We start from the raw sequence: 26929 nt of genomic DNA, 5'->3' as shown, positions 1-26929 counted from the left end.
ATAGCTGTGGCTGTGGCATAGACCCATGGCTACAGCTCCAATTCGAAACCTAGCCTGGGAACCTCAATACGCCATATGCCTAAAAAGCCAAAAAAAAAAAGAAAAGAAAAGAAAATAGTCTTGAGTGATGACAGTTTGGTGCCAGATGTTAGTCCTTATTTGCGGACTTTTTCGGTGGACAAAGCTAGGACATGATTCTACATTTTTTAAAAGATAACATCATCGTGGGTTCCTAGTGATGTTTCTAAATCAAATGCAGAAAAGTATATAGGATTTTAATTTAACCTCATCAGTCTTCTATTTGATTCTCCTTTACAAATATTGAAATTTTCAGGGTCCAAAACACCAGGGAGATCACTTATTCGCATCATCCCACATGTGTAGGGTGTTTCAATTACAGAGCATGCAGTGCCTAATTTTACCTGAAAGGTCAAGGTGGAAAGAACATTTGTTAACAAGATGCATTTTCTGATTAGAAAAAAACGTTTGTACGAAGATCCAGGGGTTGAGAGCACATGGTTCATTTAGGAAGGAGCAGATACTGCACTACGGGAGCGGGGAGGAATTACAGAGTTGGGAAGGCCCTGAAACACAGTGGGCCTCACATTCAATGCTGCAGACCTGAGACTCAAACAGGTACTCAGGCTATTTGGTTTTGCTTTGCATTTGTTTTTAATAAAAAATATTACCTTTCTGCTAGGTCTATATATGCAGACCTTAGGTGTGAGAACTTAGGTTAGTTTAAGCATTACTGTTCTTACCTCTGTTCTTTAGCAGTACAGGCAGAGCACCAGGCAAAGTGTGGCTTACTTATTTTCTGACATTTGCAGATGCATTTGTAGTCTAATGATCTATTGTCCTGGCATTTTTCTCCCCACAGAGGACAAAGTATGGACCATCGTGTCTCACGATCTGCAGATGCAGACAACCGTGGTCGGCTACAACCCAGAAAAATACTCCGTGACACAGCTCATTTACAGCGCCTCCATGGACCAGATCAGCGCCATCACCGACAGTGCTGAGTTCTGTGAGCAGTACGTCTCCTACTTCTGCAAGATGTCGAGGTTGTTGAACACCCCAGGTAGGCTGAGAATGGAATGTTACTTTTAATTACTATCTCAGCTGGTGATTGGAATGGCCTAAACAATCCAACAGGTGTGGCTTATTATCTTCACAGTCCACCCTTCAAAGTGCAGGCAGCTGTGAAAGTAAAATACACCGCTTGGTTTGTTTTCTGGGGAAGGAAGCTAAGAGCATACGCTTTTTTAGATTTTTTTTTTTTTCAATTTTCTATGCATATATATGTGTGTGTGAGTGTTTCTAGTGCTTAATTATCAGTAGTTGCTTTGGGCAAAAGTTTATCAGAGCTGCTTGTGACCTTTCAAGTAATTCCCTTTGAGTTCTTCACTTGTCTTTAATGTAGAGATGAAAGTATTCCAAAGGCTGTTAGCAGGTAAATAGCATATAAAATAGCAATAGAATTTAGATCTCTTTGTTATCTGTAGTCATTTAACAGTATCTCTTGATCTTAAGAAGTCTGCCCTAATATTTTTTTTCATTTTGGCTTACTTTAAGCAATGCTTCAGGACGTGTGTGTTGGGAATGTAGGGAATAGAATTTTCAAAGGATATATTGGAAATATCTTTACCACAAGTGCCACACACTCTGGGATTCTTGGCAATAAATTCAACATGTTGACAGAAAACAATCTTTCTGCCTGTGGTTTAACGTAGTGGATGTAAAAAGTGTGCTTTAAGTCATGGAAACAAGGTTCCCACTTTTCAGCCTTGCTGCTTCTTGGGTGTGTGACCCTGGGGAAGGTCATTGAATCCCTCTGCCCCAGTTTCCAGAGTCTTTTTCAGTCAAATTGGTATTATAATGCCTTTTTCAGAGTGATTTTTGAGAATTTAATGAGGGAATTACTAACTGCTTATTACAGGATAGGGCTTGATGCACTTAAGGACTGAATAAATAGTAAGGAGTATACTGATTTTTTTTTTTTAAACACTAAGCAACTTTGGAAGTGACATTGTGTCCGAGACCAACGGGCTGTTCGATGCCCCAAATCAGTGTTGTACTGGAGCCAGTGTTGTAGGGAGTCAATGACAGAGAAGAGTTTATAAGCAAGACAGTATATACTGTCTTGAAGATTTAAGTACTTTTTATGTACAAAGCCTTGTGCTGAAATTATGGACAAGTGTAACGCATGAATTCTAAGTAAAATCTGTAAAACATGAAAATGATTGGTTCAGACAATTAGTGCTTCTGCTATTTGGAGAAAGGCACGAGATGGCTGAGATGTTAAAGTGCTGCTTCATTAAAAAGTTCGAAAGGCAGTTCAAGGTTGGTGAAAGAGAATAAACAAGGGTCTGAAAGACAGAATACGAATATTGCTTCAGGCCACGATGAGAGTAGTTGAGCAGAAGCAGAGTTCACTGGAGAGTAGTAAGAAATAAGTTTGGAAAGTAAAAACGGAGAAAACAAAATGTGATGGCGGGATTTTTTTCCTGAAGGCCAGTGCTTCTTAGGCTTTGATATACAGTGAATATTCTGAGTGGATTAATAAAACACAAAGTGCTGGGCTCCATTCCCTCATTTTCTGATTCAATAGGTCTTGAGGTGGGGTTCCAGAATTTTCATTTGTAACAAGTGCTGTGGACTGAATTGTGTCTCCCCCACCCTCCCCCCGCCACACCTCCAAATTCATATGTTGAAGTCTTAATCCCCAATGTGACTGTATTTGAGCTAAGGCTTTTTAGGAGATAATTAAGGTTAAATGAGGTTATAAGGCTGGGGTCCTAATCTGATTGGTTTGGTGGTCTCTATAAAGAGGAAGAGAGCCCTCATTAGAAACCAAACTGGCCAGCGCCTTGATCTTGGACTTCAGCCTCCAGAATTGTAAGAAAGTAAATGTTTGTTGTTTAAGCCCAACCCATGGTATTTTGCTATGGCAGCCTGAGCAGACTAGTTCAGTGAGTTCCCCAGTGAGGATATTGCTGGTCTAGAGACCAGCCAGTCTGAGACCCATAGCTGTGGGCAATAGACATCGTTAAGGTCCCTACAATGGTTTTTCTATCCACCTTCACTATCACAGCCTTTTTTTTTTTTTTTTTTTTTTTTTTTGCCTGAATCCTGTTTCTGGTGCCAGGAAAAGTCAACCAAGGATTATGGAAAATCTGGGTACTAGCACTAGGCACAGTTAATGAATCCCACCAGCTTGTCTGCACTCAGTTTCATGAGTTGGGTTCTCCTTATTGAAGTTCATTCCGGAGATTTCAGTCAGTCAGTCTCCAGTCCTGGTGGGGATGGGGTAAAGGAAAATTGCTGTCCAGAAAGATAACCTGGTACCATCAGCTTTCTTTTCTTTATTTCCTTCCATTTGTCTATTAAACGCCAAAGTCAACTTTTACTGTCAGAATTTTGTTCTGGTGGTTAAGAAACACAATACAAGTTCCAAATAAATATAACTTAGAGTTCAGGCACTAGGAAAATTAGGTTGGAGTTTAACACAATACAACTTCCAAATAAATATAACTTAGAGTTCAGGCACCAGGAAAATTAGGTTGCCTTTAATGCTTCTGGTCTTGTAGTTCCTTCCTTTTCCTTCCCTACTTTGGTACCCTCTGTCCCTTCCCCCAACCACCAAGAAGCCTCACACACTTATTACCCTCCTTTTGAAGACACAGGATATCTAAAACCATCGGGAAATGTAGGATACATTTTTTTTTAAACAATACTTCAGTTACATTTTCTAATAATAAGCAAAACATAATTCTCTTCAACCTCCAGACACCTTTTCAGAGGAAAAGCTTCTAGACTGAAATCAAGAGAGAATCTGCACAATAAGCACATTATTTTCTTTGTGTTTCTAGACATTTGCAGATTTTTATTGTACTTAATAAACTGTACCTTGAAAATAAGTTTATCATGTGCTTCCTGCCTTTTGAACACGCACCATGTATCAAAGACAGGATTGGTGCTTAATAAGTGTCTCCTGACTGGAATAAAGTAAAAAAATATAGTTTTAAATATTACCTCATCCAGCTTTCAAGCAGTTGTTTTTAAATAAGTGTGTACATCAGAATTTTCAGGTTGTTTGTCACAATACTGATTCCCATGATTCTGACCTGGTAGAATTTGGTTTGGGCACAGGGATGTTTGCTTTTAATAAACAGCCACAGGTCATTCTGTAAACCAAACATTGAAAAATACCATCTTTAACTTACGGCCTGTGGTCTCTCATTTAGATTTTAAGGTGTTAGTCCTTCATGTGGGGGAAAATTAAAGGGGATATGAGAACTTGTCTGAGCAATTGAAATAAAATAGCATACATAACTACCTGTTCCTCAGCTAAAATAAATTTGCATAGTGGTTTTTTTTTTTAAATTCTTTTCACAGACTAAATTTTTTAAAGTGAATTTCAGCCTACCCTTCTGAGTCATTTTTCATGTCCCAGTTTCTATTTTCCAGACTAATTAATCAGTAGAACAGCTGAGGAATGGAAAAGGAGTGGTTGATATAGCAAGTTTTTCTGTATTACTATAATCTATATATGTCCAAATATGAAAGAACACAATTTAATAAAAATCTTTAATTTGCTGTTTTAAGGAGCTAATGTATGCCTTAATTCATTTTTTCCTCCTTCCTAGTAACATTCAATTTTAAATATCCATTTACTTGTTCTTAACTAAGGCTGAATTATATTGGAACTTCTGTAGTAGTACTTGTGACATCTGTTTGAAAACAAAGTATATTCATTATAGTCGTGGCAATTAAAATGAATATCAAATGAGTTTGTAATAGCTACGCACTTAAAATGTTATTCTTTACTTTAAGAGCCTTGCCCTCAAGAATTCATTTGGCGCTCTAGAGTTTCTAATGATACTTGTGATAAAGAGCTGATTTAGTATGTATATGGACCTCATTTTTATTTTGATAAATGTTTGGTTGTACCATACCCTTAGCTAACAAATGTAGAATTACTCACTAATAGTTTCTTAAAACTTTTAGAAGGATAGTAATTTATGACTTGCAGTGTTAACTCTTCTTTTTATTACTTCAAAATTTTTTAAAAAATCAATTTTAAAGTAATGCTTTTGCCATTTTTTATGGTCATATCTATTCTTGCAATGTAACTATTAGTTCAGTTGTCTTTAAACAACTTTATAAAAACCTAGAAACAAGACAAAGTTATTTTATTTCATACCAATTTGAAAATAAATTGATTCTACACAAACAGAAAAAAAAACATTGTTATCCAAAACCACAAGGATATTAACATGTTTTCTATTTATATCCTCAGAAATGCAAATATACTGATATCTGAACTTACTGAAAGGCAGAAATCTTTAAAAAATAAATTCTACTTTTGAGATAAATACCTTAATTTCTTGAATTTGATAAATTAGACATCAGGGGGAAGTTTCATTAGCTCCAACTTGAGTCAAGTCTCTTAGTTCATAATCCTAATGCTTTTAGATGGTAAAAATATTTCTCTATATTTGGACAATACTTTTTAGCCTGATTTAAAATGCTTATTTTTGCCTCTTAGATGTACTATCATCATGTATTTATTTTATAAAACATTATTCTTTATAATTAAGAATTTTCCACTGAAGTATTTATTCCATACATATATAAATATTTATTTAATTTAGAGGTATAAAGTTGATATGTTTTCTTTTTCTGACTATATTTAGTGTTGTTTTCATTGGTTTCCGGGGTTTCATTTCTTTTCATTGCTCAGTGTAGTTTTGTTCTCATAAGTCATAGTTTTATTGCTGCTTTTGTTGCAAGAAGCAATATAAATTATCCATCCTTTTGGGTAGTTTACTATTAGATTTTGTATCTATTGAAAAGGAGTTATGTTCACAATTTTTGCCTGTAAAGTAAGCTGAATAAAATTCAATATACTTTAATGATACTAAACTGTGATTTAGTGGCATCCAAAAGACAAGCAAACATGACTCTGGTGTTGTAATCTATAACCTATTTTTAGAAAAAAATTCTAAACTTTGGTGAACTATAAGAAAGTGATATGCATTCTAAGAAACTATGTTTAACTCCTGAAACAAAGGAGACAAAATATTGCTCAGCTACACCTGAAAACTGGCATTTTCAGTAAATAAGATCTATTATGACTAATCGGTATGTTAATCAGAAGATTACTCATTTATCTAATTTTTGTGTTAAATAATTGTACTGAAATCAGAGGATGCAATTAAATGGGAGGGACAAGCAAGTAATAACTGAAAAGTAGGTTAGAAAATTAAATCTAGTGTATTCCATACTCAGGCAACTAGCATCTTCATGAGGACGTTGTAGTTAAAAGGGACAGAATGTTCAGAGGAAGAGTAGAGGCTATTTTGGCAGTGTCAATGGGCGTTGGCAAAAGTCTCAGCTAAAATAATGGATGAGATAATCAGTCCACAAATATTTATTGTGTCTTGTGTATCAGGAATTGTGATGTATGAGCTGAGATGTGAAGAATTCGAATGAGTTAACTAAGAAAAAAATGGCAGGGGCTTCTAGGTTTGAGATGTCAGAATGTGCAGTCATTCTGAGATACAGGGCAAGGAAGACTGTACTTTGAAGGAAATGTAGGTCAGAGGTCAGAGTGGCTGCAGCAGAGAACTTGAGGGTGGAGGAGAGAGGAAGGTGGACTAAGGCGATCAATCCGGCATCTGTGCATGATATTAAGGATTTCCCTCTAAAGGCCAAGGGAACGGTTTTAAGTAGGGGACTTCTGGCTGTTATGTGGAGAATAGAATAGAGGAAGCGCAGAGTTTGGGCAGAGTTTGTATGAGGAGATTTTTGTTAAGTTTAGATAGTAGAAAACGAACAGGGAGTTCCCGTCGTGGCGCGGTGGTTAACGAATCCGACTAGGAACCATGAGGTTGCGGGTTCGGTCCCTGCCCTTGCTCAGTGGGTTAAGGATCTGGCGTTGCCGTGAGCTGTGGTGTAGGTTGCAGATGCGGCTCAGATCCTGCGTTGCTGTGGCTCTGGCGTAGGCCGGTGGCTACAGCTCCGATTCGACCCCTAGCCTGGGAATCTCCATATGCTGTGGGAGCGGCCCAAGAAATAGCAACAACAACAACAAAAAAAAAAGACAAAAGACAAAAAAAAAAAAAAAAAAGAAAACAAACAGGATCTGTGATTGCTTACATGTGGAGTAACTTTAGGGGAGGGGAAACGCAATAGTCCCCTGTATCCAGGGGTAAGGTTAACATGGATGACCATGAACAGCCTTCACAGGACAATTCAAAAAAGTCATGGGAGGAGCAAGAAGAGAACAGAAGGAAAGAAAATACTAGTGTGAAAAAGTGATTTAAGGAGAGGATGCAGCTAACTAAGGGGACACAAAATTAATGATCAGAACAGTAGGAAGAGTCAAATTAGGAAAGCCTTATGATGGGGAGGCTAACAGAAATGAATGTTTAACAGTCAACAAGTATCTGGAAATATATCCAGACAAAACTATAATTCAAAGATACATGTACCCCTATGTTCATAGTAGCACACTATTTACAATAGCCAAGACATGTAAACAATTTAAATGTCCATTGGCAGATGAATGGCTTAAGAAGTTGCTATATATATATATATATATAGAGAGAGAGAGAGAGAGAGTAGAATACTACTCAGCCATAAAAATGAACAAAATAATGCCATTTGCAGCAACATGGATGCATCTAGAAATTCTAAGTGAAATAAGTCAGAAAGAGAAAGACAAATGCCATATAATATCACTTATATGTGGAATCTAAAATATGGCACAAATGAACCTGTCTACAGAAACAGAAATATACTGACAGACATGGAGAGTAGATTTGTGGTTGCCAAGGGGGATGGGGAAGAAATGGGATGGCCTGGGAGTTTGGGGCTAGTAGATTCAAATAGTTACATTTAGAAAGGACAAACAACAAGGTCCTACTGTATAGCACAGGGAAGTATACCCAGCCTCCTGGGATAGATCATGATGGAAAAGAACATAAAAAAGGATGTTTATGTATGTATGACTAAATCACTTTGCTATATAGCAGAAATTGGCGCAATATTATAAATCAACCATATGTCAAATTTTTTTTTTAAATTGACAGGTTAAGAAAAAAACTGAGATGTGGTCAGTGGTAAGACATCACAGAAGGAAGCTAGCCTTTGGCTTTGGCTGTTGTGAGGCCACGGGAATTTCTTGTCTGTGGGTCTAGTGGATGGAGCCAGTGAAGAATGCTTGGGGAAAGGGAAACAGCAAGTGAAGGTTTCCAAAAAGTTCCATGGTGAAGGGGTGGATGTAAATGCAGAATCACTGTTTAATAAGAAGGCAGAGCCAAAGCAAGAGTTTGGAAGGTTTTTTTTTTTTTTTTTTTTTTTAATATTTTTGAAGATGAGGGAGTTATGGGTAAGTTTATAAATGCTGGAGACAGTGGAGGGAATGAGGCAGTTATGGGTAAGTTTATAAATGTTGGAGACAGTGGAGAGCATGAGGCAAAAAATATAAGACAAAAAAGGACTGTAATAAGTCCCATGTTAGAAAAGACTATGGAATTTGCCTTGGCAAAGAATGAACACCCACTCTGAGAAAGGAAATAAAGGAGAGGGTCGAGATTTTACTCTCAAAGTTATGCAAAGTAAATTTTATTATCTCCATTTTGCAAAAACGGGGCTCAGAGAGGTGAATAAACTGACTGACTGTCACTACAGCTGGAAGTGGGACAGCTGGGGTTCACATGCAAATCTCTCTTATTATAAACCTCTTTCTGACACTCTTAAGACTATGTGGACATGTAGAGAGGTCAGTGCCCTGCCACCAAAGCAAGGAAAGAACTAACCCCAGGAGGATTTGTACCTACCCATTTTACCACCATGAAAGAACATATTCCCACTTATCATTTGGTTTTTCTATCTATGGCTAGAAATACTCTTTGCCAAGTGGCCTATAGTTGAGCCCAGTATTTCTGATTAACAAATTAATCTTAATGTCAGATTCATTGAGGATAGCTTGTCTGATTTCTAGCGAAATGGTATTCATTTCAGGCTACCAACTTTTTGAGCTTTGAGGTGAGACTTGGAAGAATATTGACCTTCTCTTAACTTTACAAAGACTGTTTTTATTGCTGCCATTTTGTGAGTGCCTATGTGTGTGTAGCTTCATGTTTTCAGTGACAAAAATAGAAATGAATGAGAACTTTGAAGTTATCCTATATCACTCTGTAGAATTTGGAAATTGCTTTCTCATTACTTATTCATAAACCTTTTTTGTTTCTTTATTATCTTTAAAATTATCCATTTAAATGATATCACAAAATGAAAATAAACCTAACTGGTCAGATTTTGTAAATTATATTTAAAATCACCTGTCCTAAATAGGCTACTGAAAAAAAAAGAGTATAGAGTCTTACTGTAAAAATCCTTTGGAAATACTTACACTATTATGGAAAAATTGCTCACTTATTTATTCAGCAAACATGTAGCAAATGCAAAATACTCTGCTTGGTGCTGTGAAAATACAAGTAAGGCAAAGATAATACTTTTTAAAAATAGCATTTGCCTTATAATATAGACTGAAACATTTTTATAACGGAACTAAAGTCATTTTGTATATGACATAAATATTAAAGAGCTTTAATGGTACATCTTAGATAAAAGATTGAATAAATTTGGAATTCATGATACTTTAAAATTTTTTGATTTGTGTATTTTGCATTAAGTAATCCTTCCTCCCCTGTTTGCAAGGTTGCATCTTGAAAGATCAGGGATTATTTGGAGAAGCTTAACAATGTGACGAGATAGGGGTTTAGAGTTCTGTTGGCCAGTGTTATCAGTCCAGGATCAACCAGAGAAACAGAAACAGCTTTTATATGTGTATGTATATAAAATATATAAAATTTTTAAAATGTATATACATATATGTATATGTATCTGTGTGTGTGTAGAAGGAGAGGGAGGGAGAGAGACAGGGAGAGAGACAAAGAGTGAGAGAAGAGAAATAGATTTAGATTTAGAATTGTTTACACAATAATAGGTCTGGTTAGACAAGGCCAAAATTGGGCATGTCAGGAGAGGCAACCAAGAATGCTCAGGAACTACTTCTTCAAGGATGATTCATCAAGTTCTTTCAACTGTTTGAATTAGCCAGATTATCTGCCATTATCACTCTTACTTAAAGACTTAATTGTCAATTAATGACAGACTTTAAAGATATCTACAGAATGCCTACACAGCAACTCCTGGACTAGTATTTGGTTGAAAGGCTGGGCACCTTAGCCTAGCAAAGTTAATACTTCCATCACAACCAGGAAGTATTATTTCTTAAAAGAACAACTGAGAAATCTTAATGCAGCAGTGATTTATTCCCCACTTGTGCTATGTGTACCTCTGTATGTCAGTATAGACAGGTGAGATCGACCTGTTAGAGGTGTTGAGGAACCTTTCATTCTCCTGACTCTACACTGCTGATAAGAGTACATGTGAGCCTGGTGTCAAGTTGCCAAATGAAATATCACTGTATATGGTTATAGCAATGGCAGTTTGCATGAATTGAGTAGATTGACTTTAGTCAGGAAGATAGGTCAAAGAAAAGATTGTGCCGTTCTCTGTGTTCTTTCAAAATATAAAAATAAAAATTGTAGATACCTCTATTTCCCATTTTAACCCAGTTGGCATATGTCCACCAGGGATGTGGTGTTATTAAGTCAGTACTCAAGTAGAGTTCTGCCAGAAGAGCAGCATCTCCATTGATCCAAATAAGAACACTCTATAGCCATAACTTTAAAAAAGCTGCAGCGTAGTTCTATCACCCCATTGTTATTTTGCAGTCTTCTTGTTTGCTCATAATTATATCAAATCTCTTTGCTATGAAATTCAGAGAAATAAAGTTAAAATAACTCATTTTTATAGAATGACATATGGGTGACATAATAGATACATTTTATTTCAAAGACTGTTTTCTACCTTTTTTTGGCATTATCTTTGAATTTTTAAAATTTTTTATTATAGATGATTTACAATGTTCTATCAATTTCTGCTATACAGCAAAGTGATCCAGTTATACATACATACGTATATATATATATACATATATATATATATATATATATATATATATATACACATACATTCTTTTTCCCATATTATCTTCTACTGTCTTCTATCACCAGTGATTGGATGTAGTTCCCTTTGCTATACAGCCGGACCTCATTGCTTATTGGTTCTAAATGTAACAGTTTGCATCTACTAATCCCAAACTCCCAGTCCATCCCACTCCCACCCCCTCCCCCTTGACAACCACAGTCTGTTTTCTGTGTTCATGAGTTCATTTCTGTTCTGTAGATAGATTCATTTGTGCTATATTTTAGATTCCACATATAAGTGATATCATATGGTATTTGTCTTTCTCTTTCTGACTTAATATGAGAATCTTTCATTGCATCCATGTTGCTGCAAATGGCATTATTTGTTATTTTGTATTGCTAAATAGTATTCCATTATTCATATGTACCCCATCTTCTTAATCCATTAATCTGTCAATGGACATTTAGGTTGTCCATTTCTTGGCTATTGTGAGCAGTGCTGAAATGAATGAAATTTTTCCGGATATATTCCCAGGAGTGAGATTGCTGAATCATATGGAGTTCTGTATTTAGTTTTCTGAGGTACCTCCATACTATTTTCCAAAGCATTGGAATTTACATTCCTACCAGCATTGTAGGAGTGTTACCATTTCTCCACACCCTCTCCAGCATTTATTATTTGTAGACTTATTAATGATAGCCATTCTGACTGGTGTGAGGTAGTATAGTTTTGATTTGCATTTCTCTAATTCATAATTAACAATGTTGAGCATTTTTTCATGTGCCTGTTGGCTATATGTCTATCTTCTTTGGAGAAATGCCTATTTGGGTTCTGCTCCATTTTTCAGTTTTTTTGGGGGGGAAGTTGTTTGTTTGTTTGTTTTGTTTGTTTTTGCTGTTGATCGTATGAGTTGTTTGTATATTTTGGAGATTAAGCCCTTGTCAGTTGCATCATTTGAAACTATTTTCTCCCATTCCATAGGTTGTCTTTTTTAATTTTTTTAATGGTTTCCTTTGCTGTGCAAAACTTGTAAGTTTGATTAGGTGGCATAGAGTTATTTTTGCTTTTATTTCTATTGCCTTGGGAGACTGACCTAAGAAAACATTTGTACAGTTGATGTCAGAAAATGTTTTGCCTATGTTCTTTTCTAGGAGTTTTATGGTGTCTTGTCTTACATTTAAGTCTTTAATGCACTGTGAGTTTACTTTTTTACGTTGTGTGAGGGTATGAATAGAGAGCCCAGAAATAAACCTAAGTGCCTATGGTCAATTAATCTTTGACAAAGGAGGCAAAAATTTTAAATGGGAAAAAGACAGTGTTTTCTAAGTTTTTTTTCTTTTTTTTTTTCCCCACCAGTGAGTAACCAAACAGCTCTAAAATACCAAGTCATCCAAATGGCATCTCGATTCTATTGCCCTGTTGTGTTTGCTTACTATTTACCAAAACCAGCAACTGGTGGTTTTTATGACAGTGAATAATGTAGAGTGTTAGTTCACTGGGACTGTCATAGCTGCTTTGTCCTTCACCCCATATCTTAAACTCTCTTAAAGAAAATCATGACTTTTTTTTTTCTCTTAGTATTGAATCTGGAGTTAAGGCTAAATACCTGTTACCTGTATAGTTGGATAAATAATACTTAAAAATAATTATCTCCAAATTATATAATGATATAATTAGAGGAGAAATGACATTGGTATTAAGTGTTCACCATGTGCATTTATATATATATTGGCTTTTTCAGTCCACTCCCAAAACTTTAGTAAGTTATATATTACTATTCCATATTATAGCTGAAGAAACTTAACTTCAGAAGGTTTAATTAACTTGCCAGAGGAAAAGTGGTAAATATGGTGCTGAGTCCAAACCAAGATTAAATTCTAGGCTTATCTGCTTCTAGAACCCATGTATTTTCTACCAAAAGTTTTTTTAAAAGGGAAGAAAGGTGGTAAGGATGAAAGGTCACAGTGGAGAGAGGGATGGGAGGAGAGAGAAGGAAAGAGAAAAATGAAATAGGGCTCCTGATAAGCTAATCAACTGTGAAATTTTTAATTTCCTCTAGACTGCAAAATTAACATGTCCTTTCAGCATAATTAAAGACGAATGCTAAAGCATTTTTGTTAAGCAGTAGGCCAAAAGAGACATTTATAAGAGCTACAAAACCTTCATTCTGAAATCCTACCTTTTTTCCCCCCAATATCCTGAATTTGGACCTGACAAGTATATTAAAAAATACAGTTTAGATGACAATTTGTTTGGAACCATATTGAAAAACATTTTCTATGAAAGAAATGAAAACAGACCTCTCCTTCTATAGACCACTTGACTTGCATGTTTTTACTATCAAGTTATTTCAAATAGAACAGGTGAATTGTATATTGATGAAATAGAAAAATGTTGCAAAAGGTTATTCTTTTCAGATATAAAATATGAAAACAAAATGTTTATGTTTTATTTTTTGTTCTTTTTTGATCTTTGCGGAAGAAACTCATATCCCTAAGCCTAACACCCATGACATGCCCAACATTGCAGTGTTCTTTTACTGTTGACAGATTGCTCAGAGACCCTTTTAGAATGAGGAAGGACAGAAGTGGCCAGGTCTGCCAGTGGGTTGGTGGTGCCTGAGGGGTGGGCCCGAGGACACTCACAACATGGACAGAAAAATCAACCAGCAGAGATGTTTTCTATCAAAAGAGTAAAATTACCCTCAATTTGGTCTTGCAAATAGGAGGGAGAAAGGGGAGATGATTCCACTTTGGCTAAGAGAAGGGAGGGGACTGAGTATAGTGTGTGGGAGGTCAGAAGGGGGAGGCCAGAGGGAACAAAGGGAAATAACTAGAACAAATAGCCCACTCTGCAGTTCTGTCCATCCAGACTGTTGATTATATTTAGTATCTCATAATTTTTATAAAATACTAATCTAGTTAGCCCAAATGTTAAGATCGATTAATCCTTCCTCTTAGAAAGTGGCCATGTAAAGTTTTCTGGAAACCAAAAAAGGTTTTATTTTGTTTCATGTCAAAACACCAAAATGGTAAGATGAGCAGAGTGACAAATCATGAGGTGCTCAAATCTACTAACTGAAGCTTAGTACATAACCATGGGCAGAGGTTTCAGCTCAGTGAACCAGTTACGAGTTTGCATAAAGAGAACTGATAAAATAATTTGATAAGGTTTTCATGTAAAAATAGAAGTATTAGCGAAATAATGCCAACCAGAGCAGAGAAGAAATAGGTCTTTCCTGAACTGCACATAAATCTCCTAGGCTGGAGTTCCCGTCCTGGCGCAGTGGTTAACAAATCCGACTAGGAACCATGAGGTTTCGGGTTCGGTTCCTGCCCTTGCTCAGTGGGTTAACGATCCGGCGTTGCCGTGAGCTGTGGTGTAGGTTGCAGACGCGGCTCGGATCCCGCGTTGCTGTGGCTCTGGTGTAGGCCGGTGGCTACAGCTCCGATTCGACCCCTAGCCTGGGAACCTCCATATGCCGCGGGAGCGGCCCAAGAAATAGATAAAAAGACAAAAAAAAAAAATCTCCTAGGCTGTCACTGAGGGTCTGAATCCTGGAATCACTACACACATGTTATCCAAACTAATAAAAGGCAGCAAAAAGATGAATGGATATTTTATAAAGTGAATATTTGGCTTTGGAAAGTTTTAACCATTTTTTTAGGTGTAACCAATATCTAAAAATGTCGTCTAAACATGATATTAAAGTTACATGATATTCAATGACAATGACTTCTTCCTCCTATCCCAAGACAATTTATTCTTCCTCTTCTTTCCAGTCTTGGAATAGATATTGTTCAGATTAAGCAAAGTACCTACTGTCACTATAAATATATTTTTTCACCCGTTGGAGTATACACCAGCGCATATGTATCTGTAGTAATGTAATGTATCTATATATGCTTTAAACACATAAAGAGCTCACACATACACACAGATAAATCTTCCATGGTTTCAAAAATAACCTAATCATGGTCCCCAAAATAACCAAGTCAAGTTAAATTCCTCCATCAAACTGTCCCTGAAATGAAAAACCAGTTAGTCCACATCTTGTGGCACAGACTTCTTCCAAGTAACAATACACAGAGTTTATTTGAAATGCAAATTAATCAGATACTTATATGGAATAGGTGTCTGCTATTAAAGTTGAAAACAGCATTTCAAGTAAATCAGACTGGAGATAATTAAGAGTTGGCTGTAATTTTTGAAATTGATAACTACAAGTGAATTTGAGATTAAAAATGACAGAGGTGGAAAAAGTTAAAACGAAATGTAACTTGACACCTTACAGCTGAAGCCAGTGTTTTACCAAGAACAGGGACATATTCAGTTGGGAGGGGTTGGCTTTGGTCAAATATGAGAGATAAATATCTAAAGTAATATAGAAAAAATATAAATTTAAAAATCATCTGGAATAAGAATAGTGGGAAAATATATAGCCAACAAAATTTTAATTTGTTTTTCTACTACCGCTCAGAATTGCTGTTATCCGGTCTTGAGCATCACCTCAAGATAGGGATGGTGAATCTTAGGCAAAGTGTATAAAATATGTGTAGACATGGTTTAGAGGGATAAAAGAAAGCATGAATGACCTGAGGAGGAGAAATGTAATTGGAGTTATATATGTGGGAGAGAGGTCTATAAAAAAGAAATTCTTGAGAAAATAATGTTGAACTGTGTAGGAAATTTCATTTTTAATGAAAAAGTAGAAAAACAAAGGAACTGCACTTCACTTGTATTAGAAAGGATTTAGTAGAGATTTTATCTGAAGCAGCTTCTTAGGATAGTATAGATGGAATGCTTGCCTATGCATAGATATTTCAGAAAGGCAGAGAAAGCTTGTATCAAATTCTGAGAACTGAAATTAGATCACATGGGGAAGTCTTGAAGGCTGTCTCTCAAGATATCTGACACTACCTTAATGAATTTTCTACCATTCAGTCAGGTTCTTGTGATAGAACCTGGTTTATCAGCACACTCTAGTTTTATCTCAAATATAATCAGAGTCTGCGAGGTTGAGATCTACAATCAAAATGCCATTATATTAATGTACAATGAGAAGAGTAACTGCTGACAAACCAAGATGAGCTGGCCAGCAAATCCCATGCAGGCCAGTTACATGGAGAGCCAAATTATAAACCAGGATGCCAGTGGATCAATTTGTAATGAGAAATGTAATGCTGAAGGGACTGGACATGTGTGTTCTCTAGCCTGCCAAACCTCCCCCTGGAGGGTTATCACATGAGGAGCCAAATTAGAATCAGATGTCTGCTTCTTGAGCATGGACCCAGAACAGGAGGAGTAAATTGTGATTTGAGAGTTAAAGGGAATGGATTATCTTTAGACCATGGAGCCTTCTTCCATGGGCTGTAGTTGGAAATAAAGTTCCTCTTGCTCACACTGATTGCCTCCATATTGGCCCATCTTTCCACCTTTCTTCTGACCCTGTCCTTTGTTATTGAGCTCTGCTAACATATTGAATCATATTACTGTGAAGTCTTGCTGGCTGAGGAACCATTTAGTCTCTTCATAGTAATTTTGTTCCCATCATTTAAATGTTGATACTTTAATATAACTCAGAGGCCAGTCTGATTTTCAGAACTCTTCAGACATCATTGACAACCTAAGACAATAGAGATGATTTCTTAAGTCCTTTCCAATCCTATGTTTTTGTCAGAAAAAAAAAAAAAAAGTGTTTCTAGATCTGTATTATTGCACATGGACAACTGAATTTCCTGTCCAAAGAATAGGAGAGACAAAGAAAAGGAAAATTGGATAGACTTAGAAGATGTAGCCTCTATATATCACTAAATTCTTAATGGTTTTTTGTTTGCTTGTTTGTTTTTTTCGGTTCTGAGGAGAGGAAAAAGGACAGTGATCGAGATGTTTACATTCATTGCTAGGAAACTTGAATTTTGGTTCCCTGTGAAGATCAAATGGAATATGCAGATACAGTACTTTATTTCTTACTAGCTATAGATATTTATATAGCTATTTAGCTATCTTGATCATTTTCTTCATATGAAAGCTTCCAGTTTGGAACTGACTGTGAAAATGAAGAAATACTTGCTCACCTAAAAAGGTCTTATGGCAAATGGAACCATGTACTACTCCCTGGAAGCTTTTGTAATAACAAACACTACCAAGACAGAGAAAGCACTGGGGTGAATAAACCTTATTATCTATCTGTGTGCTCTTGGCAAGAGCAAGCCATGTGTCTGCATGGAACTCCACTGGAAAGCTATCATGTGATAATGTGAAGAAAGATAACACAGAAGAAATTCACATGACAATGATTAGAGACTAATACAGTGACTTTATAGCCAGATGTATTAGATTCAAGATTGATAATAGATTTACCCCTGGGAAGGAAAAGGAGAGAATGGGATGGGTTTTATTTTAAAGAACTTTGGAAACCAACCAGGATGTTGCCTAATGAGGTGGTGTGATATCACTTGATGCTGAATTTGCATAATGCCTTTTTCCCTAAGAGATTGCTTTGAAAGAATAACAAAGAAACTGAAATGAGGTGGAAAGCAGAATAACAAAACACAAATATTCTCTCAGTGCTTGCAAATATTAAAAAATAACTTTCTGTCTTCTGATTCATTAGTTCTCCTGAGATCCCACCTGGATATTCTCAGAATGTAAGATGATGCTTAAATTAATGAATACCTTGTGATTTAAATTTCCTTTTTTAAAATAACTATGCCACTTGTCTAAAAAATATTTATATCTATGTGTGTGCCATGCAAAGCAGCAGCAGGTGAGTGAGTTATGTCATGTTACTCTGGACTAGACAAACCTGTAAAAACGGTTTTAACTCATGCACGAACTGTGTTGGTAAATCAGGCCAGCCTTTTAACATGATGGTTCAAAGAAGTCTGTCTTTTGCAATTTATTCCTTTCATTTTGCACCTTTTTTCCCTTTAATGAAAAACTTTCTCTTCCTGTAGGTACCTGTTTTCTAATTACCTGCTTTTCTAAAGAGGAAAAAGTTTTGGTGCTCTAATTTTTGGATTACTCTGGTATCTCAGGATCTGTACATCTTTCCCTTATTGCATCCCCTTCCTAATTTCATATGAGACCTAGTGCTCATATTACCTGGCTTTAAAATCCTCCCTGCAGAGATGGGAAGGACTCTACTGCCAAAAAGTTTATATTTGTCACTTAATTTTAGTATAAAAAGATTTTATATACTGTTCCACCCTGTATATATCATTTTGCATTTAAAAGTCTTCATATTTAGTTTTGAAATTGCTCATCGTTCATTTATTCATTCATTCTTTAATGTTTATTGACCATTTACTGTCTTTAAGGTACTAAGCCAATTTCGGTGGGGATTAAAAAGTGAGTTAAGACCTGATTCCTTAAGGAATTTATCTCCTATTGAAGGTGTTTTAAACAGCTTCTACCCAGAGAAAAGCAGGAGGGTGGGATACTGGTGAGCCTCTGAAACCACATTATACCTAACATTGGCCCTAAAAATATCCTTCATTGAGATCTTTGTTGTAGGTGCTTCGAGGTGGAAGGAACCATATATACCTTCCTTGTCCACATCTTCATGCCCGCCACCCCCTACCTCCAAACATGCTCATTAAATTATGTGCTTATATTCTGACCTCTGTCTTCAAGGTTGTGCTGCCCTGGTTGTGGTTGTTGTAAATCTATTCTAAACCTATTTCTTAATGACGCATGTGTCTATCCCTCTCCTGTACTCTTTTGAGCTCCCATCCCAGCCATATCTTAGATATGATGCACCTGTTAACCCAGCTCCAAACTTCAGAAATTTCAGTGTTTTCTCTTCCTTTGTCTCAAGAACTTAAAATTTTTCGTTGTACGTTTAATGTAATTTTTAGAGAATCCAATGTCACTTTCTTTCTGTAACTCTTCTAACATTTTTGCATTTTAACTTTAAGCTGTATATATATTTTTTTATTTCTGAAACAGAATTTTGGCCAAAGTGTTTAAACAAGTTCAGTAACGTTCAGCTCCCCACTTTAAGCTACAGTCCATGTTGATTACAGAAGCTACAATGAGCTTTTTTGTGGTGGACTTTGGTAATAGTGTGCTACTACTAGGCTTTGAAGTAAATTTCTCTGCTCTGACCTTCGAAGTTCAGCTGCTTCCCCAGTGATTGTTTTTTGATCTGAAGCAATCACCTCTTGGTCTATCAGCCTGCACCATTCTGAAACACTACCCTAGTAGAAGTTTTGACTTATATCCCAGTCACCAAAGCCATTTGTCCTTTACATCTATGTCATTAATAAAAGTACTAAGGCCCTCTCCCTAAATGGTTCATCATCCTCACTCTCAGGAGATACGTCTTAGTCTTGGTGCTCCTGTAGGGTTGCAAGAAAGGCCAGTCAAACCTTTCTTAGTAAATTCAATGCCAATTTTCAACTTAATTTCTGTAATACCCAGATGGTACATGTATTAAGTATGCAACCCCTGCCCAAATCTTATTTTTCTAGTGTAAATGCAACATCAGACACTTTGCCCAATAAACTTAACCCTCCTCTTTTCAAGGACCCTTTGTCCTTTACAAAACAATTCCAGGCTCTCCATCTCCATCACAGCCTGAAGGATAACATCCCAGGGTTGTCAGGAGTCATTTAGCCCACCAGTGGGACAGCACAGTCCCTACATCTGCTTCCAGATCAAGGGGCAGATTAACGGTGCATTGCAGTACTTGGCAAGAGTTAGAGTAGAAATAAAATTAAGGTTTGGGGTTAGGCAAGAAATTTAGATAAAACCACTTGGGAAATGTATCTAAGCAGGATATAATTATCTTACTTATAATTAGCCTAGAACATCAGGCCTACCATCCCTAAAGGCTGCTTTTTTTGTAAAGAGACAAGTGGTACCATCAGAAAGCAGATGGTCCTCTTGTATGAGTGCAAGTGAGTAATGGACACTTCTTACCTTAGGAGTAGCCTGCTCAGAATTTGGTTTAGGAATTCCTGTTGATGCTAACTTGTCAGCTTAATACTTCATTATTTTTATGTCTTCTATTCCTTTGGGCTAGTGCAATTATTACATTTTTTTAAAAAAGAGTTCTGGAAAATTTCAGTAATATGTCTATAGGCCTATTGGCCTCTATCTCCCATCACCTGAAACTAGTAAAACGTTATAACCAAGGAAAGGCAACAAACTTAATTAATTTGAACATGACTCCAATTTTTGCTGTGTTTACATTTTATTCCTTAAATTTTTTCTGCTAGACTTTATTTTGTAGAAAAAAAAATATTCAAGTCTATAAGTGTGATTTTTGCCCCACTGAATGTTCCTTCTCCCCAAGCCCTTGTGTGTAACTCTATAACTAGCCTTGTAATTACAACTTTTTGTTTGTTTGTTTGTTTCCCTTTTTTTTGGGGGGGGGGATTTTTTAGAAGTCCATCTTTTTTTTTATCATTTATTTATACATATGTTTTTTTTCCTACTGTATAGCATGGTGACCCAGTTACACTTACATGTATATATTCTTTTTTCTCACATTACATGTTCCATTCATAACTGACTAGACAGAGTTCCCAGTGCTACACAGCAGGATCCCATTGCTTATGCAACCCGAAAGCAACATTCTGCATCTATTTACCCCAAGGTCCAGGTCTCCCACTCCCTCCCTTTCCCCCTTGGCAACCACAAGTCTATTCTCCAAGTCCATGGTTTTCTTTTCTGTGGAAAGTTTCCTTTGTGCTGTATATTAGATTCCAGATATAAATGATATCATATGGTATTTGTCTTTCTCTTTCTGACTTACTTCGCTCAGGATGAGAGTCTCTAGTTCCAGCCATGGTGCTGCAAATGGCATTATTTTGGTCTTTTTTTATGGCTGAGGAGTATTACATTGTGTATATATACCACATCTTCCTAATCCAATCATCTGTCAATGGACATTTGGGTTGTTTCCATGTCTTGGCTATTGGAATAGTGCTGCAATGAACATGCGAGTGCATGCGTCTTTTTCAAGGAAACTTTTGTCCAGATATATGCCCAAGAGTGGGATTTCTGGGTCATATGGTAGTTCTATGTATAGTTTTTTAAGATACCTCCATATTGTTCTCCATAGTGGTTGTATCAGCTTACATTCTCACCAATACTGCCAGAGAGTTCCCCTTTCTCCACACCTCCTCCAGCATTTGTTCTTTGTGGACTTATGAATGATGGCCATTCTGACTGGTGTGATGTGGTATCTCATGGTAGTTTTGATTTGCATTTCTCTATCAATGATGTTGAGCATTTTTTCAAATGCTTGTTGCCCATCTGTATATATTCCTTGGAGAAATGTCTATTCAGGTCCTTTGCCCTTTTTTCCATTGGGTTGTTGGCTCTTTTGCTGTTGAGTTGTATAAGTTGTTTGTGTATTTTAGAGATTAGGCCCTTGTCAGTTGCTTTTTTTTTTTTTTTTTTTTTTTAAAAGCTAAACAAAGTCCCCTAGATTCAAGAAATATGCTTAGAGAGAAGGTGACCCAATACCACAAAGGGTTTTAGGCTTCTATTTACATAGTAGACAAGGTTAAATATGATGGAAGTTCTAGATTGTTCTTTCTCATGGTCCATAAGAGGCATTTTATAGGCATCTTAGTTGCTAAAAGCAACAGGTCAAAAACGTGCTGACTGTAAGAAATGGTTTTTTGTTTGTTTGTTTGTTTCGTTTCGTCTTTTTGTCTTTTTAGGGCCACACCCGTGGCATATGGAGGGTCCCAGGCTAGGGGTCAAATCAGAGCTGTAGCTGCAGGCCTGCACCTACAGCAGTGTAGGATCTGAGCCACAGCAATGCAGGATCTGAGCCATGTCTGTGACCTACACCACAGCTCACAGCAACACCAGATCCTTAAGCTACTGAGTGAGGCCAGGGATCAAACCCACAACCTCATGGTCACTAGCCAGGTTCCTTAACCACTGAGCCATGACGGGAACTCCCAAGAAATGTTCTTTAATTGTGTTTCTCTCAAGAAGTGGTGTCCTGGAATTGCTAGTTTGGATACTCTTTGTGTGTACAACGACAAAGGAGTTTAGCTTTTAAAACCCTTTATTTCTGAACCCTTGTTGATTATTTCCTTCATCCATCCTGAAACTCATTTATTCTTTCTACCAGTGTTTGCTAAATATCTACTCTATTTAAGTTACTTCCTAAGTCCTGTGGAGAATAAAAATAAAGTCCAGTTTTCTGTGTAGCAAAATCTGTTTAATTGCTGAGACATTAAGAAAGTATTAAACGAATATAAATTCCACTTAGGATGTGGAAATACACAGTAAGAAATAATTTAAAACAGGAAAGGTTTTATATAATCATATATATACGCATATATAATTAATATGTATGTGTGTATATTTATGTGTGTGTATATATAGTTTTATACATAGGTACAATTTTAGAGGTAGTAAACATGATTTCCCATAATTACTTCTTTAATGATAACGAATAAAATTTCTTGAGCTTATAAATGAGTCAGAAGATATCCATCCATAAAACAATCAAGTAGAGTAATTATACATTTTTGGAATACAAGGAGAACAGCCATACCAAGTAGCTTAAGCTTTAGATTAGGGCTTCTAGCATTTTCTGGATGTAAAATTTTAGCTCCATAAGATCAGGGCTGCTGTCTTGCAAGTACATCACGGTATTAACGGCATTTAGAACTGTGCCCAGCTCATAGAAATACACATTATCATAATAAACATTGGTTGAATGAATGAAGGACAGGACACAAAACCCTTTTAATGATCTGCAAAGACATGTGAAGCATCTCCACAAGGAAATGACATGACACACCATTTGGTACATTTCAGGGAAGTGATGGGCTCTCCTAACCCTGACAGGGTGAGAACCCCAGCCTTAGCTGAAAGAAAAGGAAAAATACGGAATATGTGCGAAAGAACATCAACCCAAAGCACATGCTGCTGTCATGGCCAGGCCATCCCTGAAATGTCCACTTGATAGTACGGGGTATTTTTACCTAGAGTAGATTTGGTGTGAAGTAATTTATTTTTTAATCCACTTGTAAGCGATACTCCAAAATTATCCCAAATAATCAGAGTAAGTACAGGGGTGGAGGGAAGAGCTCTTTCTTTGAAGGCCTGGGGGACATAGTGATCGATGTTTACCATTGTCTAACACAGGATCATTGTTCACCTTAAATAATAACATAGGGGAGAAAACATCTGCTAAAATATTATTTTGTTCCTTCTTAGGATTATGGTCATTTAAATATTTGAAAACAGTGAAATCATCCCTTTTCATACAGTTATTCATGTCCCTCAAATTCATCTGTTGAAGCCTTAAACCCCCTTATCTCAGAATGTGACTGTATTTGCAGGCAGAACCTTTACAGAGGTAATTAAGTTAAAATGAGGCTGTTGGGTGGGCTCTAATCCAATAGGACTGTTGCCCTTATAAGAAGAGGAGATTAGGACACAGCAGGACACCAGGAATATGCACAGAGGAAGGGGCACTTGGGGACACAACAATAAGATGGCTTTTGGCAAACTAGTATATGTAGGATAAATAAAGAACAAGGCCCTACTGTACAACTGTAGAGCACAGGGAACTGTATTCAATGTCCTGTGATAAACTACTATGGAAAAGATATGAAAAAGTACATACATATATATACGCTTATGATACAATATATATGTAAAACTGAGTCACTTTGCTGTATGCAGAATTTAACACAACCTTATAAATCAAGTATAGTTTGATAAAATTTAAAAAAAGAAGACCATCTGCAAGCCAAGGGGTGAGGCCTCCAGAAAAATAGATTTCTGTGGTTTAAGACACCCATTCTTCAGAATTTTGTTATGGCAAACCCAGCAAACACACACATCGTTGTTTAACTTAGATCAATTAAAAACAGATCAGTTAAAAAAAGGAATAAGATTTATCACTTTACTTCAAATCATGTAACTTTAATGTTCAGTTCCTAAGACTCTACTCTGAAGAGCAGTTACTTTGACAGTTATATTGTAACTAAACAATACCATAGTATTGTTAAATTTTCTTTCCATAACCAAGAGAAAAAAAAGGAAAATAATATTTATATCATATCAACTCTTTGCTAAGCAACATCATGTTATCTGTTCTTTTTTGTTAACCATTTTATCATTCAAAGAATGTTAGGTGGTAGATATTGTTAGTGATATTATATGGAGAGAAAAATGAGGTTCTGGTGGGTTTAGAATGTGTTAGGAGTGCCTTAGATACTAACTTTCAAATCCAGTGCTCGTAGCCACATGTGAACTCTGACACCCATACTTTCTTTTGGACACCACACTGATCATTTCTCTGGGTCATCATGTTCTAAAGTATACCCCAGGTGCTTGCATGTTACAGAGAGATCGGAGTATTAGTTGTCCCTTAGTTTTAATGTGTCAAGTGATGACTCTGGAAATATAAAAGCAGATTTTCTTTTCTATCTGTGGTGACACCAAAAAATTGACATTTTTTTCCCCTCACTGAGAAACAAGCCTAGCAGTTAGTGTAGAAAGGAAGAAATGTGACTCTCAGGATCCATTCTTGTATTTGTATTATAAAGGTCTCTAGAGAACATGATGTCAAGACTAATTGATTAAATTGCTCATCTTGCCCCTAAAAATGAAGAGATGATCAGTTCCCAAAAAGTAAATTATAGCACAAGATAATTTTTAATGGAGAAAAGATACAGGTTTTGCACATTTTATCAACATTTATATTCTTACATATCTCACAATTATAGTAAGAATATGGTATAATTGTTCATCATGTCCTCTGAGGAGAAAACCTGCCTGTTTATATGTCTATAGGGGTAGAACCTAATGGGTATTATCCAAGTTCTTATAATATATGTATATTTTTTTATTAGCACATATATATGTCAGAGTTCCCAGAAATCAACATAATAGTTGGTTTTCTTTTGAGGTATCGCAAGTAAGACTCCAGTTTCATTTCTCTGGAAAAATCCTTTATATATTTGGGTTATAAATTTTTTTTAAGATATAACTGTGCTAAGCTGGTTGGACAAGATTTCTTGATACATCTTATTCATTCTCCCTCAATACAGTGCTTTTTCAACATATTCTAATATTTACAATTGTCAAACGGTACAAATTTTAAATTGAGTCCAATTATATTTTTCATTTTATCCTGTGAAATTGCCATCATTATTGTTAGTTTCAATTACCTATTATTTTCTTAATGCCTTTTTCTTTCAAAGTAAAATGTCTACTAGATCTGGGAAGGTTTTATTTCATTTTCCAATATGGGTATTTCAGTTTCTATGATTATCATTATAAAATCTGTTTATATGACCAGGTAAGAACATTATATTTCTATTAAATGCATATCTGTTAAAGGAATAATGCTAAATGATTTTAGGACATCTGCCAGGTTGCAGAAGAGAATATCTCATTTGGATATCCATCTATGGTAATCGTGATAGGACAGTAAGAGGGTTTTGTTTTATTTTTTTAAGTTTTAACTTTTTTCTCTTTTCTTGAGGTAGGAGATGGCTGGAGAGAAAGCAGGGTCTCTGACTGATGTGTAGAGAAAGGCATTTCCTTTCACCCCAAAATAACATTTCACCTGCTTCCAAACCTCCTGGAGGTTCTGTAGGCTCTTACATGATGGGAAAAACCTGTCTCAAGATCATTCATTCTTGCTTTCCCTGCATTCTTTTAGTTTATCTGCCACAATTTTAAGATTTATTTTCAGGATTCAATTGCCTTTTTTCTCCTTATGATAAGGATATGTATTGTGTGGAACATGAAATGAAGCATTTTGAGATTTTGTTGTTTCTCTACCAATATAGTACAGCTCCTATTATGCTTTTATTCCTATGAAATCTCCTTGGACCTATGATGGAAATGGGAATGACTTCCCAACACACTTAGAATGAAAACCAAAATCCTTATCTTAACTTTACAGGGTCTCTCATGGTCTGACCCCTGGCTGTGTCTCTGGCCTCATCTATTGTTCTTCACATTGCTTACATAGCCAGGAGCCACAAAACAGGGATTCAGATCCAGTTCTATCTGGCTCTGAACCCAGTGCTCTTAGTCAGTGCCCTACACTACCTCTGCAAGCCCCTTGCCTTTCTCCCACAGACAGTAGGTGCCAGGAGGCCTATGGGTCTGACACCAACTCTTTTCCACCTCAGGGCAGCTCTTTTCTTAAAAGTTAAATTTTGCTACACCATGATATCTATTGAGTTATATGTAAAAATCATAGGCATAAAGGTTGACTACTTTTCATAAAATCAATATACTCAACCTGGACCTAGGTCAAGAAATGAAATGTTACTGTGCCCCAGCAGAGGCCCTGACCTCTACTCACCCAGTGCAACCACTCCCCTGAATTCTGAAGCCACTGGTGTCTTCCTGTTGTTGAACTTCATGGGTACACTTTTGTGTCTACCTTCTTTTGATCTCAGTAGCAAAAACTGGACCTTAAAGTATAATCACACACACAGGAGCTCTATTTTTCAAATTATGTCTCATGAAAAGTTAATGTCCAGTGATGTTCATGTGAGAATTTAAAAGTTGCTGGGTCAAAATAACTAGTTTGATTTACTTTACTCTAACAAGCATCTTGAATTTCTAAGAGGAGAATAGAATGCAATAGGGAATGTTTCCCAAAATATTTCCACAGGACAGCTAATAACACATAGCACACTGGCATTTGTCATAACATAGTCGGTGAAACTCATGTCCATGGATTTTCTGTGGGACTCTCAAAACTTCATCCTCAAGATTTATGCCCTTCCCCCTAATTAGCTCCTCTGGCAGTGACCCAGTCCCTACTAAAGGGAAGGACAGGCCAGTTCAAATGAGATGGCCTCAAAGTTAATGGACCAGTGTGCGCTTGTCCTGCTACATA

At 36.4% G+C, this 26929-nt stretch overlaps 1 protein-coding gene across 7 annotated transcripts in view; it reads left to right on the top strand.

The window, feature by feature from the left end:
- The window catches only part of CNTNAP2 (contactin associated protein 2), a 2042838-nt gene that overhangs the window by 1362638 nt on the left and 653271 nt on the right, over positions 1 to 26929 (top strand). For 5 of the 7 annotated variants that reach the window (XM_084977536.1, XM_084977535.1, XM_084977534.1 and 2 more), the window contains one exon: positions 881 to 1081. In XM_084977536.1, coding sequence (XP_084833662.1) covers positions 881 to 1081 — 201 coding nt within the window. Of the gene's footprint in view, positions 1 to 880; positions 3496 to 3562; positions 7285 to 26929 lie in introns of those variants that run through there. The other 2 variants (XR_014816181.1, XR_014816180.1) reach the window with 1 other exon arrangement.

The sequence above is a fragment of the Sus scrofa genome, chromosome 9 (assembly GCF_054392235.1).
Source record: "Sus scrofa isolate SSC_HxYL_T2T_F1_AM1 chromosome 9, Sscrofa_HxYL_maternal_Yorkshire_Landrace_v2.0, whole genome shotgun sequence".
In the NCBI taxonomy this organism is placed as follows: Eukaryota; Metazoa; Chordata; class Mammalia; order Artiodactyla; family Suidae; genus Sus; species Sus scrofa.
Note: the sequence above shows the minus strand (reverse complement) of the source record. Positions and strands in the feature narration are given on the sequence as shown.